Source organism: Camellia sinensis, chromosome 15 (assembly GCF_055761805.1).
Source record: "Camellia sinensis isolate YWXY chromosome 15, ASM5576180v1, whole genome shotgun sequence".
NCBI classification, from domain to species: Eukaryota; Viridiplantae; Streptophyta; class Magnoliopsida; order Ericales; family Theaceae; genus Camellia; species Camellia sinensis.
Genome location: NC_138975.1, coordinates 19,814,331 through 19,826,661, shown reverse-complemented (window position 1 = coordinate 19,826,661; position 12,331 = coordinate 19,814,331). Strand labels below are relative to the sequence as shown.

Below are 12,331 nucleotides of genomic sequence, written 5' to 3'. Positions count from 1 at the left end.
AACCTAAAAAGAAGCCACATTTTTTTTCGATTTTTTTTTTGTATTTTTTTTGAAAATTATGTCAAGATTTTTACTTTTTCTATCTGTCTTGTCTAGACGAATCTAAAAGTATATTTTTTTTTTGAAAATTTTCAAAAAAAATTGAAAAAACCAATATAAGCCAAAAGAGATTGCTTAATTTTGTTTATTTTTGTCTTTTCTGAATTTTTTTTGAAATTTTTTAACAAAATTATAAATTTCTGGATCATATTGTCAAGCTGAATTTAGAATCTTAAATTTTTTAAAAAGATTTTAATTTTTTTTTTACTAAAGACGAAAATAAATAAATCTCAAAACAAACTAAGTTGCTTTAAGGATTCAAAAAATATTAGTAAGGGTAAAATTATTTATAAAATATTTTAAATATGATAATTAAAATTTGATAGATCAAATATCTAAAATAATAAGACTTATAAAATTCAAAAATATTTTGTAGACTAATTGAAATACAAATTTTTTATTTAAAAAATATAATTATTTTTTAAATTTTAATTTGAAAAAAGGAGTACACACTCTTGGCGGTTAGGTTTGTCATAGCTCAAATTTACAAGCCCTATCTGGTAATTTCCCACCCTCACTGTTCTTTCCTATCTCACCTTTTTTTTTCTTCTCACATAATTTTAAAGAGCTGAAATTTCACTAAACCCCAATCCAACCGTCCATTCCATCTTGATCAACGCTTCTCGTACTCTCATCGTCAATAAAAAAGCCTATTTCGATATTTTCCCCAATATTATTACACACAAATATATATATAGAGAGAGAATAGATCTAAAATCATCCACAGATTCTCTCTCATCTCTCTGCAAGTACTCGAAGCCCTCTTCTCTCTTTCCTCTCTCTCTCTCTGGTTCGAAATCAACTCTCTCTCCGAAGATCCCTAAATCAAATCAATCTTCGAATCCCGATTGATCGCTCAGCTTCTTCAATTTCGTTTGTATCGCAATTTCTTTAAATAAAGCTTTGATTTTTTTGATACATTTCTCATTACAATCGTTTTCGTTGTTTTTCGTCTGTGTTTTTTGTGTTAATTTTTTTTTTTGGAAGTATTGTTGATGTTGTTGTCTTCTTTGTGTTCTTGCTGATGTGATAGGTGTTGATGGACTGAGTTGTGTATTTACGTGAATTTTGCAGAGAAAGTGAGGATTTTTTGAGGAAATTAGGGTTTAATAGGGATGAGGTTTGAAGGATGAACGATGCCTGTACTGCGTAGCGGAGTTCGCAGGGGTCGGGCAGCGAAGCAGCAGCCGAAATCGAACCCAACTGAAGGCGAAGCAGCGATTGCGACGAGGACTCGAAGGCGGCGAGCAGCGGCCAAGAAAGATCAGGCGGTCAATGAGAACGTAGTTGCCGCGGCGGCACCGGCGGCGGAGGCGAGGGAGGTTGGTAACAACAGGGTTTTGGAAGAACCAGTCCGTGTCGGCGGCGATATCGGTGGTGGTGGGAGGGAGGAAGTAGGGGAGAGGCCCATGGATGATTTCGGTAGTGGTGGCGCTAAGAGCGCTGATAAAGCTCTTGGTGGCGAAGATGAAGGAAGCACTGCGCCGCTTCCTGAAAGGGTGAGACTCTTGATATGCATTCTTGTGTTTGTATTTATTTGTTTTGTTAGTTAATCGGTTGGTATTTTGTGTTGCATGAATTTGTTTCGTTGGTGAATGTAGAACTATAGCTTGGACAAAACAATAAAATAAAATAAATTAACTAATTTAAAAAAAAAAAAAAACAGAATTTCCTCTTTCACTGGCTTTTGATGTTGTCTGTCTACGCTATTTTGGAGATGGAATTATGATATTTTTTGGGTGTTACTAAATTACGCGAGACTGTATCATGGCGTGTGGGTCTGTGTGAGAGAGATTGGGCTGTGTTTTGTAAAAATTGTGATGGTAGATGAAAGTTTGCTCAGTGGAAGATGTTGCGTAGAAAGAGTTGCCATGATTTGCATGAGTATCTCTATTTTTGGAGTTTTGATGTGGGACGTTTGATTCTGTTTTTTTTTATTTTTATCGTTAAGACGGTCATTGATTACCTCATTTTTTGCTATCCTTGTATGTGTTGCAGCTGTAGTTAGAAAGATTTGGTAAGATTGTTGAATTTCCAACAGGTGCCATTTGCTCAAGCAAATATATACTTTTGAGTGGCTTATCATTTGAGGGCTAGATATCATCCTTACTCACATTTGCGGAATCTTGGGAGTTGTATGTCCTTTAGAACAAACCATTACAGAATTAATGCACGGATTGTGAAGTTTGTTGATGGTGTAATTTCTTTCCTCTTTTTGACATTTGTTACCATGATGGTCGGGACACACACTTGGCTGCATTTCCTTTAATGTCATCTTTGGAATTTTGTCGTTTTCCAGTTTGTCTTCAATACGAGGGCAATGATTTCCAGTTTGTCTTAAATACGAGGGCAATGATTCTCGTTGTACCGTTTAGAGGGTTTTTGATTGCCTCATTTTTGCTATCCTTGTATACTAGGAAGCATGGTCATTTTAAAACATGTGTGTCCATGTTTCGTACATGCCACATGATGAGTCAAAATTTGGGAACACTTCACAGATAGTAAGACATGTCTCTAGACACCTTTGTTGGACGAGCCACACGCTGATTTGGGGTCAACATAAAATATATGGAGACAAAAGGGGAGGGAAAAAAAAGGGCCCACATATATATTGATGTCTTCTAAAACTCTATTCTAAATTAATATTCATATACACAGCAAAGAAAAATATTGAAAATATGGTTTTTTGTTCTATTCGCTGTGTCCGTATCTCTCCCCCCCCTCCCAAAAAAAAAAATAATAAAAAAATTGCTATGTCTAGTGCTTGTGTCTGTGTCCATGGACTCTATTCTTCTTTGTTTGTATGTGTTGCAGCTGTAGTTAGAGAGGTTTAGTAAGATCATGGAATTTCCAACTTTGACATGCTGCGGGGACGTCTGTCTGTCGGACATGCCACATGGAGAGCCAAAATTACTCATTATTTTTGTAGGACACATTGGGAGGACACCTTTGTAGATTTAAAAGGAAAGCTGATTTGGTGTCGAGTAAAAATATATAGAAACAAAGTAGGGAAAAGTGAAAAAAAATAATAATAATACGCCTACATATACGGTAATATCTTTTATAACTTTGTCCTCTAAATTAATATTCGTATACATAGTGAAATGTTTTTTTTGGTTGTATTCTCACTGTGTCCGTATCCTTTTTCTTTGGTCAAAATCGTGGGCTATATTTGGTTTGTATTTATGAAATAATTAAAAAAAATAATTTTCTAAAAAGAGTTTACAAAATTTTAAATTTTGTTTGGTTATATGTTTTGAAAATAGTTTTGGAGTTTTGGAATTTGGGATGATTTAATTTTTTTTTTTTTTGTAATTGAATAGATAGGTGGGAGAAAAAAAGTGATTGATTGATGTGTAGAATGTGAGAGAAGAGAGGAAAGAAAAAAAAGCAATTGATTGATGTGTGTAGGTAGTAGAGAGAAAAGTGATTTTGGATTTTTTTTTCCCCCCTAAAATTTTCAACCAAACAAATTTTTGAATTTTTTTTTTTTCAAAAATTCTCTCTTAAGATACAAACCAAACAAGGCCGTGGTGTCTTGTGTTCATACCTGTGTCTGTGTCCATGCAACAAAAGTGGCCTATCATTTGAGGGTTAGATACTATTCTTACTTGCATCTGCAGAATTTTGGGAGTTGTATTGCCTTTGGAATGAACCATTACAAAATTAATTCAGATTGCGAAGTTCGTTGATGGAGTAACTTCTTTCCTGTTTTATGACATTTGTTACCATGATGGAATGGCCACGTACTTGGCTGTGTTTTCTCTAATATCATTTGAGGATTTTTTTCGTTTCCAGTTGCTTTTAATTGCATAGGGAATATTTTATTAGACAAGATAAAAACTAATTATTGATATAATGACAAAAATGAAATAATTGTATTACGTCAAAACATCTGGCAGCTGTTGTGTTAATTTCAAGCAGTGGCGTTATTTTATTGGTAACTGTAAAGCATATTAAATATGTTTTGTCGGAATATGAGCTGTTGATCATATTGCATTTTTTGCTAGTTTGCTCTTGCTTTAGCAATATGTATTTACCAATTTGAAATCCCACCATTTTATAATTACGATAATGTAACTGTACATCTATGTAAGTAATGCTGAATTGTGAAACCTTGTAGTCCTATATTGCAACATGTGCAATATTGATTCAAGCTCGTTTTGATTTTTGGTTATTTTGCATTTTGCTATGGGCACATGTGGCTGCCTATGTCAGCCTATGTCAGTGGTGAGAGATTTTAGACTCCTAAAATTTTAAGACTCTGTAACCATTTGTAGGGGAAAAGATTTTTCCCTATCCTTTGTTGCACGGACACTTGAGAGAAGCCATGTCTATGATACTTCATCAACATTCTCCTTTTTTATTAGAACGTATTAAGTGATTCTTGGCTTCAACCTTTGGGATAGGACCCAACAAAACATGTTGTTCTAGCTTGTTTCAACTGCCCAACCCAACACCTATTGTTCTATCTGCTTCATGCTTCAAACTTTCTTTTGCCAAAGTCGAGGATTGCTAATAATGTTAACATTATTTTGTTTATCTTTGTTGCATGGACACTTGAGAGAAGCCATGTCTATGATACTTCATCAACGTTCTCCTTTATTATTAGAACGTATTAGGTGATCCTTGGCTTCAACCTTTGGGATAGGACCCGACAAAACATGTTGTTCTAGCTTGTTTCAACCACCCAACCCAACACCTCTTGCTCTATCTGCTTCATGCTTCTAACTTTCTTTTGCCAAAGTCGAGGATTGCTAATAATGTTAACATTATTTTGTTTATTTTAATGATAATGTATATACATATATATTGTGTATTTTATTTAAAACTGAACTTATTCAAATGCTTTTTAGATTCTAAAGTTATTTATTCACATGTAAACTAACAAAGTACATTTACATCTGCATATTCTTTACTTCTTGTTCTTGAATTATTGTTTCTTATCTTTGTATCCCTTCAATTTTCATTGATACTTATAATGGATTTGGACCTGCACATATGACATGGTAGTTGTGTGTTATGTGTGTTTTTGGACAAATTGTGGGAAGATACTTTGAAAGAGAAAGGATTCTTTCCTGTCCGAGAGGGTGCTTTTGGGTGCCTATGAACCACGAGTCCTACTTTGGTGATCAAAGCCATTCATCTTGTAGGAGTAGGACTCTATTTGTAGATCATTCATGAAAAATTTCATATTGGTCTGATAATCGTAGCCACATAATTTCATCATATTTTTCGAATAATGAACAAGAAGTATGATTTTAAAAATAGCCATTTGTCTTTTTGAAAGATAAATATCATAAAATTATGTGGCTATGATTATTGGATCAATTTGATTTCTTTTCATGGATAAACAAAGGTTTTACAAGATAAATGGTTCAGATCACCGGATGAGACCCGTGGTGAACCCCAAGCAACACCTCCATAATCCTCTGCCCTTTAAAACGTATCTGATGTTTACTTCCTTTTCTCAGCTCTCCCAACCTCTGACACTATGTTATCTAGAACATGGATTGTTTCGGTATGTGGAACGGGAACGGGAACGGAAACGGAAATGTGGTATGCCACATGTTCTAAAATGTGGTACGATAGGAGTAGACTTATATATATATATATATTACACTTAAGAATTTAAGGTATTCTTCTAATAAATTTTTTTTTTTTTCATGTAGCAAATCATTTCTATAAAAATCATTACCCATTTTTTTATGTTTTTGACTCGTCAAAACTTAACTCACTTTGGATTTTAGTTTATATATTTTATTTGTCTCCTAAGGTAACATTTAAGGAAATATATTGAAAAAAACTTTGGGATCGCTTCGGATCACTAAATTTACTATTTTGGAATGAAAGTGTACTATGTGTCGGAACGTGCGTACCAATACGTAATTCGCTAGGGTATTAGTGTTTTCTGGTAACATAGCTCTGACACCTCCCACTTTCCGAATGGTAAATGGTTGTGATAGTTTGCTTACAACTTGGGATTTACTTGAATTGACAAATTATATTATAAGGAGAAACATAAATGTGGGTGCAAATGTTTTGTATGGTAGATAATCCTCTTGAAATGAATTAGTGGATTTCAAAACTGTTTGATGTTTGCACTCATTTAGCATTCTGCTAGGTGGATTTCAAAACTGCTACAAGGATTTTAATCCTTTTTCTCTTCACTACAGGTTCAGGTGGGTGGTTCCCCTGTGTACAGAATAGATAGAAAGCTTGGTAAGGGAGGCTTTGGACAAGTCTATGTAGGTCGCCGTGTTACTGGTGGTACCAGTGATAGATCTGGGCCTACAGCTGCAGAGGTATGTAGTGTGCATCTTTGCATTTTTCTGATAATCAAGTTTGACTACCTTGCTGGTGTCTGCTGCTCTGCTTTAGTAAAATAACCACACAGTTATGGCCTGTCTATTTTAGGTGGCTCTAAAATTTGAGCATCGAAGTAGCAAAGGATGTAATTATGGACCGCCGTATGAGTGGCAAGTTTACAAGTGAGTATCATTATTTTCTTAATTCTTTTATAATTCTGCACTCATAATAAGCATTAATTTTTCTCTGCTTCTTTGTTTTTTGCACAGCACTCTTGGTGGCAGTCATGGTGTACCTCGAGTACATTACAAAGGCCGACAAGGTGACTATTATGTCATGGTATGGTTTTGATACCTCATCTTGATGGTTCTTATTTTAATTCATGGTATTTTTATCTTGCTGGTTTTGATTTTATGGAGTCCAGCACGATGTTTTCTCAGTCTTCCACTATGTGGTTTAGATTGGCTGTATAACAGAAGACATTTTTCTATGCAGGTTATGGATATGTTGGGACCAAGCTTGTGGGATGTTTGGAATAATAACTCTCATGCGTGCGTATGAAGTTTCAAATATGTTTTATTTTTTAGTTTGTTCATTACTGTACTATTTCATGTTTCCATTCCTTGTCAAAATTTCAGGATGTCCATTGAAATGGTAGCATGCATTGCCATTGAAGCAATATCTATATTGGAGAAGATGCACTCTAGAGGGTGAGTTATAATTATTTTTTCTTTCTTTCCCACCTTTGGGCTCATATGTCTGATGTCCTTAAGGATGAAGGTTACCATTTGTAAAGCATTGGTATGTGATTGCATAATCTAAAGCTTTGATGTGAGAGAATTGTGGAAACCTTGAATATTCTTATGCAGTATTCTATTTTAGGATTCTGTGGGACATTGGATTAAAATAATTATCTTCGGAAGACTCATAAAAAAATGTCATCTGAAGATGCTTCTTTACCTTTTCATTGTTATCATACCGTTTGAATATGATAATTTATAGTTCAGGTGTGACTATGCTGTCTAGGAACTATGGATTATGTAATATTTAGTTCTATTCATCACTGTATGTGGCAGGTATGTGCATGGGGATGTAAAACCTGAGAACTTTTTGCTTGGTACTCCAGGAACTCCAGATGAGAAAAGACTATTTTTGGTTGATCTTGGATTAGGCAAGTCACATCATTCTTAGTCCTGAACAGTTACTTTGTGACAGTGTTGAACTATAATCATTTCTATAATCTTTTTGGCTAATAGCTACTCGATGGCGAGATGCTTCAACTGGTCTGCATGTTGAGTATGACCAAAGGCCTGATGTTTTCAGGTACAACTTCTTGTGATACATCATGGTTACTTAGCTTATAAAAAAAAAAAAAAAACCAAATATTGCTGCTCCTTGGCTGACAATCGTTCTGTTTGGCAGGGGAACAGTGCGCTACGCTAGTGTGCATGCTCATTTAGGCAGAATTGGTAGCAGGAGAGATGATTTAGAATCTCTTGCTTACACTCTCATTTTTCTTCTCCGTGGTCGTCTGCCTTGGCAAGGCTACCAGGTTAGTCAATAACCTCTACTGGTAAAGTTTATCTGTACTGTTTCTTTATGCAATTTTTTTGACATGATGCTTCATGTAGGGTGAGAATAAAAGCTTCCTTGTTTGCAAGAAGAAGATGGCAACATCTCCAGAGTCTCTGTGTTGCTTCTGTCCACAGCCTTTCAGACTATTTATTGAATATGTGGTGAACTTGAAGTTCGATGAGGAGCCCAACTATGCAAAATATATTTCACTCTTTGATGGAATAGTGGGTCCAAATCCGGATATCAGGCCAATTAACACCGATGGTGCTCAGAAGGTATTTGCATTGTTTTATCATATTCTCCGATGTCCTATTTTCATGCCAAAGTTACTATTTATTTATAAATCAATTGATTTCTTTTTCCCTCCATATTTGTGGAATATGCCTAACTTTTACGTTCCTCTTTGAAGCTTATCTTTCAAGTTGGTCAGAAGAGAGGCCGGCTGACTTTGGATGACGAGGAAGAGGAACAACCCAAGAAAAAGGTTCGTTTGGGGATGCCTGCAACACAATGGATTAGTGTTTACAATGCTCGTCGACCTATGAAACAAAGGTATGTTTTTGTTTCAAGCCTTGTGCTGCTCGCTATCTTGGTTCACTGAAATTGATGCAGGCTAAGTCGCAAAGTTCTACTATGGTTAGTGTGATTATGTGGGTGTTTGGGAAGTGGGTTTTTTTAGTTGTAGGATATTATTGGAGAAATTTTTTTTTGTGTTTGGGAAGATAGTTGGGTTTTGTTGTGGTTGGATGTGATGTTTGTGAGAGAAAAAGTGAAATGATTATGGGGTTTGGTGTGATATTTTGTTTGGATTTTTTTTTTTTTGGTTTTGTAACCAATTTGTCTTTTAGTGAAAAAAACCAAAAAAAATCTTTCCCAAACACCGCCTATTTTTTTTTTTGTTTTTTTATGTTTATTTATTTATTTTTTTCAAACCATTTTTGGCATTCTGGCTATTATATAATTTTTCATGTACCGTCTATTTTGGTGTGCTACTTTTATCTATTCCTCTTATCCTGTCTCCTGTTCTAGTCTCATCTGTTTTATCTGAATGTTTGGGAAAATAAGGATAATGTTGAAAATATGAGATTGCGTGTGTTGATATGTGGTTTTAGGTATCACTATAATGTGGCAGATGCAAGGCTGGTGCAGCACATCGAGAAAGGAAATGTAGATGGATTATATATCAGTAGCGTTGCTTCTTGTCAAAATTTGTGGGCGTTAATCATGGATGCAGGCACTGGTTTCACCGCGCAAGTTTATGAACTTTCACCCTGCTTTCTGCACAAGGTGCATCTCATATTATCATTTTATCAAAATCATAATTTACCTTGCAATTTATTTTCCTAGCAAAATATTTCTGCTGACAATTTTATTTTTATTTTATTTTGTTTTTTGTGTGTGTCTTGGGATATTTTTTAAGGAATGGATAATGGAGCAATGGGAAAAGAACTACTATATCAGTGCAATAGCAGGAGCTACTAATGGGAGCTCGTTAGTAGTAATGTCAAAGGGTTAGTCTAAGATGTTTGATTAATTGATTTTTATTAGTTTTAATGAAATTTCACTCAACTAATCTCTATTAATTGAATTCAGGTACACAGTATTTACAGCAGTCATACAAAGTTAGCGATTCATTTCCTTTCAAGTGGATAAACAAAAAGTGGAAGGAGGGTTTTTATGTTACTTCCATGGCCACCTCTGGAAACAGATGGGGAGTTGTTATGTCTCGTGGTGCAGGATTTTCAGATCAGGTTTTCTTGAATATTTCAATGTCCTAGTATTGATTTCTTATCTTTTTGACAAGCTATTTAACCTGTGCTAACTATGTTTATGATGTTTAGGTTGTTGAACTAGATTTTCTTTACCCTAGCGAGGGCATTCATAGGCGTTGGGATTTTGGATATCGTATTACTGCAACTGCCGCAACTTGGGACCAGGCTGCATTTGTTCTTAGCGTGCCGAGAAGAAAGCCAGCAGATGAAACGCAGGAGACACTCCGTACTTCTGCTTTTCCCAGCACACATGTCAAGGTGAATTATCTATCTATTCTATTATATAAAGCACACAACTCAGAACATCTTTTGAAGCTGTCACTTTGCTGATTTTTTATTTTCAAGAATTCCCATAAAATTGTTAACTGCTAAAATGGTTTTTAAATTCAACTCATCTTCCTCATTCATCAAACTCGTGAAAAGTTTAGATGTAAAATGCAAATGCATCAGGAGGGTACCTCCGCTAGTTACATATATGGGCCTATTTGGTGTAGTTTTTTTGCAACCTAAAAAGCTAATAATCAGAAAGCACATGCTAAAAGCATGTCTTCCCTGTTTCTCAGTAATCAATATTTTTCAGCTTATTTAAGCTATTTATGTCTTATAAACTAATTAAGTAGAAGGCTCACCAAGCACTGGCATATATTTGAAAAAAGAAAAAAAGTAGCGATTAAGTGCCTCCATAAGCTGCACCAAATAAGGTCCTTATGCAGTAGTTAGTTTCTCTTTTCTTATGGATTCTTCAATCAAAAATCCATGGAGTCTAAAATTTTGTTTTGGTCGGTTGTTGCAGGAGAAGTGGGCGAAAAATCTTTATATTGCATCGGTTTGCTATGGTCGTACAGTGTCGTAAGCGGCTGTGAAATCTTTTGCTGGGATGATGCTTGATGCCCATTAAGGTTTATTCCTCTCTCAAGCTTTCTTTGACAAGAAGCCATCTGGCTTGGGAGCACAATCGATCTGGGTTTTCTGAATTGGCATATCCAGGCAAGAGAAATTTTGATCAATCAAAATTTTAATTTTAATGTGTAGTCATAATAGTATGGAACCTCTTGTTGTCTGTTGGTTGTATGGATAATCTTTCTCAGTGATGTCCATTAACAACCAGACCCTTCCAAAAGGATGATGGATGTTTTTATTTGTTGCAGTTAATTGCGTATAGTTTTTTTTTTTTTTTTTTTTTCCCCCTTTTAATACAATAAGAATGAGAACTTGGTTTAAGACTTTGTGCCCATGTGAAGTAATTTGATCTATTTTTCTTGCTTCCTGTGGTTTAGAATTCATTACCTATGCTTCATTTCTCACATGGTATAGAATAGAATCTTGAGTGGTATATTTCATTACTTGTTAGATAGATTTTTTTAATGGAAATGGTCAAATTTGTGGGTTAAAATTGGGACTTAATTTTGTATGTTAGGTGTTTGTCAATTTAGAAATTGAATGGGTTCTCTATGCACTTAATTAAAATATGTTTAGTGAATAATTTATAGTATACATAAGTAAAATCTTGAGTATATCTGTATGTATGTCAGTTTTTTTTGGGGTTTTCCAAAATACCCCAAGACGTAGATAAATGCTGGGGATCTAAATTGTTTTATGATTGTTAATCCTTTTTAAAAAAAATTCACAGACGCAGATGGGCTGATTGTAGTTGAGCTTGGACAATTACGAGATGAGTGTTTTTTCTTAATTTTTTTTTATTATTTTTTTGTAATTATTTTAAAACTACCTAATTACAAGCTAACTATAATGGATTCAATTTCATAAATCAGTAGATTAAATTTTACCTAAAAATGTGTGTAATTTTTTTCAGTATGTTTTTCAAAATCTAATGGGTCTGCACTAGGAGTGGGAATTTGTCACGTAAATCATTAATGCCGCTCGTACACGGAATTAGAGAGTTAGGGGTAATTATTTTTTATTTGAATCATGGATATTAAATGGGTCATGTTTGGGTTGACCATGTGAAATCTGAATTGGACACGTTTTATCTGTGTAAAAATTTGTGTCAATATTGATTTACATGTAATTTAAATAAAACTTGAATTTAGTAACTACAACATCTTGAGTAATTCATTCTTATCTATTAAATTAAAATTTAAATCTCTAAATAATATATATATCTAATGAAGTGTAACCCTAAATTAATTATAAAGTGATTGTAAGCCATAATTTTTTTTAATTCTTCGTGGCATACAAGTTATAACTTGCAATGGTGAGTAGCGTTATTGACAATTACAATAAATTTTGTTAATTTATTAATATATTTTGTGTTACAATTTTTATTCACTTTGTTTGATTTAGTTAGTTTATTAATATTTTTTTGCGTTATAGTTATTATTCACTCTGTTTGATTAGTTTTTAAAATTTGTTCTTTGGAATTTTTTTACAAACTATAAATTAGTTTGATAAAAATATAAATCAAAAAATTATTCACATCAAAAAAGAAAAATTAATATAAAAATAGTGATAATTTTTTTATTTTTTTTTCAGCAAACTAGTTTTTATGTTTAATTAATTTTTTTCAAAAGAAAAACAGATTTTAAAAACCAAAAGATTATATTTTTCAGATATTT

At 33.9% G+C, this 12,331-nt stretch overlaps 1 protein-coding gene across 3 annotated transcripts; it reads left to right on the top strand.

The window, feature by feature from the left end:
• The first annotated feature begins 669 nt into the window (after window positions 1-669).
• Window positions 670-11,022, top strand: LOC114282249 (casein kinase 1-like protein HD16). Of its 3 annotated transcripts, none has more exons than XM_028224889.2 (17): window positions 670-972; window positions 1,174-1,598; window positions 6,276-6,404; window positions 6,517-6,590; window positions 6,678-6,747; window positions 6,904-6,959; window positions 7,047-7,118; window positions 7,485-7,579; window positions 7,665-7,731; window positions 7,831-7,960; window positions 8,040-8,258; window positions 8,393-8,535; window positions 9,096-9,270; window positions 9,404-9,494; window positions 9,577-9,734; window positions 9,825-10,013; window positions 10,549-11,022. In XM_028224889.2, the coding sequence occupies exons 2-17, from the start codon at window positions 1,236-1,238 to the stop codon at window positions 10,606-10,608; spliced, it is 2,091 nt and encodes a 696-aa protein (XP_028080690.2). In that variant the 5' UTR covers window positions 670-972; window positions 1,174-1,235; the 3' UTR covers window positions 10,609-11,022. The 3 variants fall into 3 exon arrangements, with proteins under 3 accessions (XP_028080690.2, XP_028080691.2, XP_028080692.2); XM_028224890.2 differs by having other exon boundaries at window positions 778-976; XM_028224891.2 differs by having other exon boundaries at window positions 801-972; window positions 1,133-1,598.
• The last annotated feature ends 1,309 nt before the right edge of the window (window positions 11,023-12,331 follow it).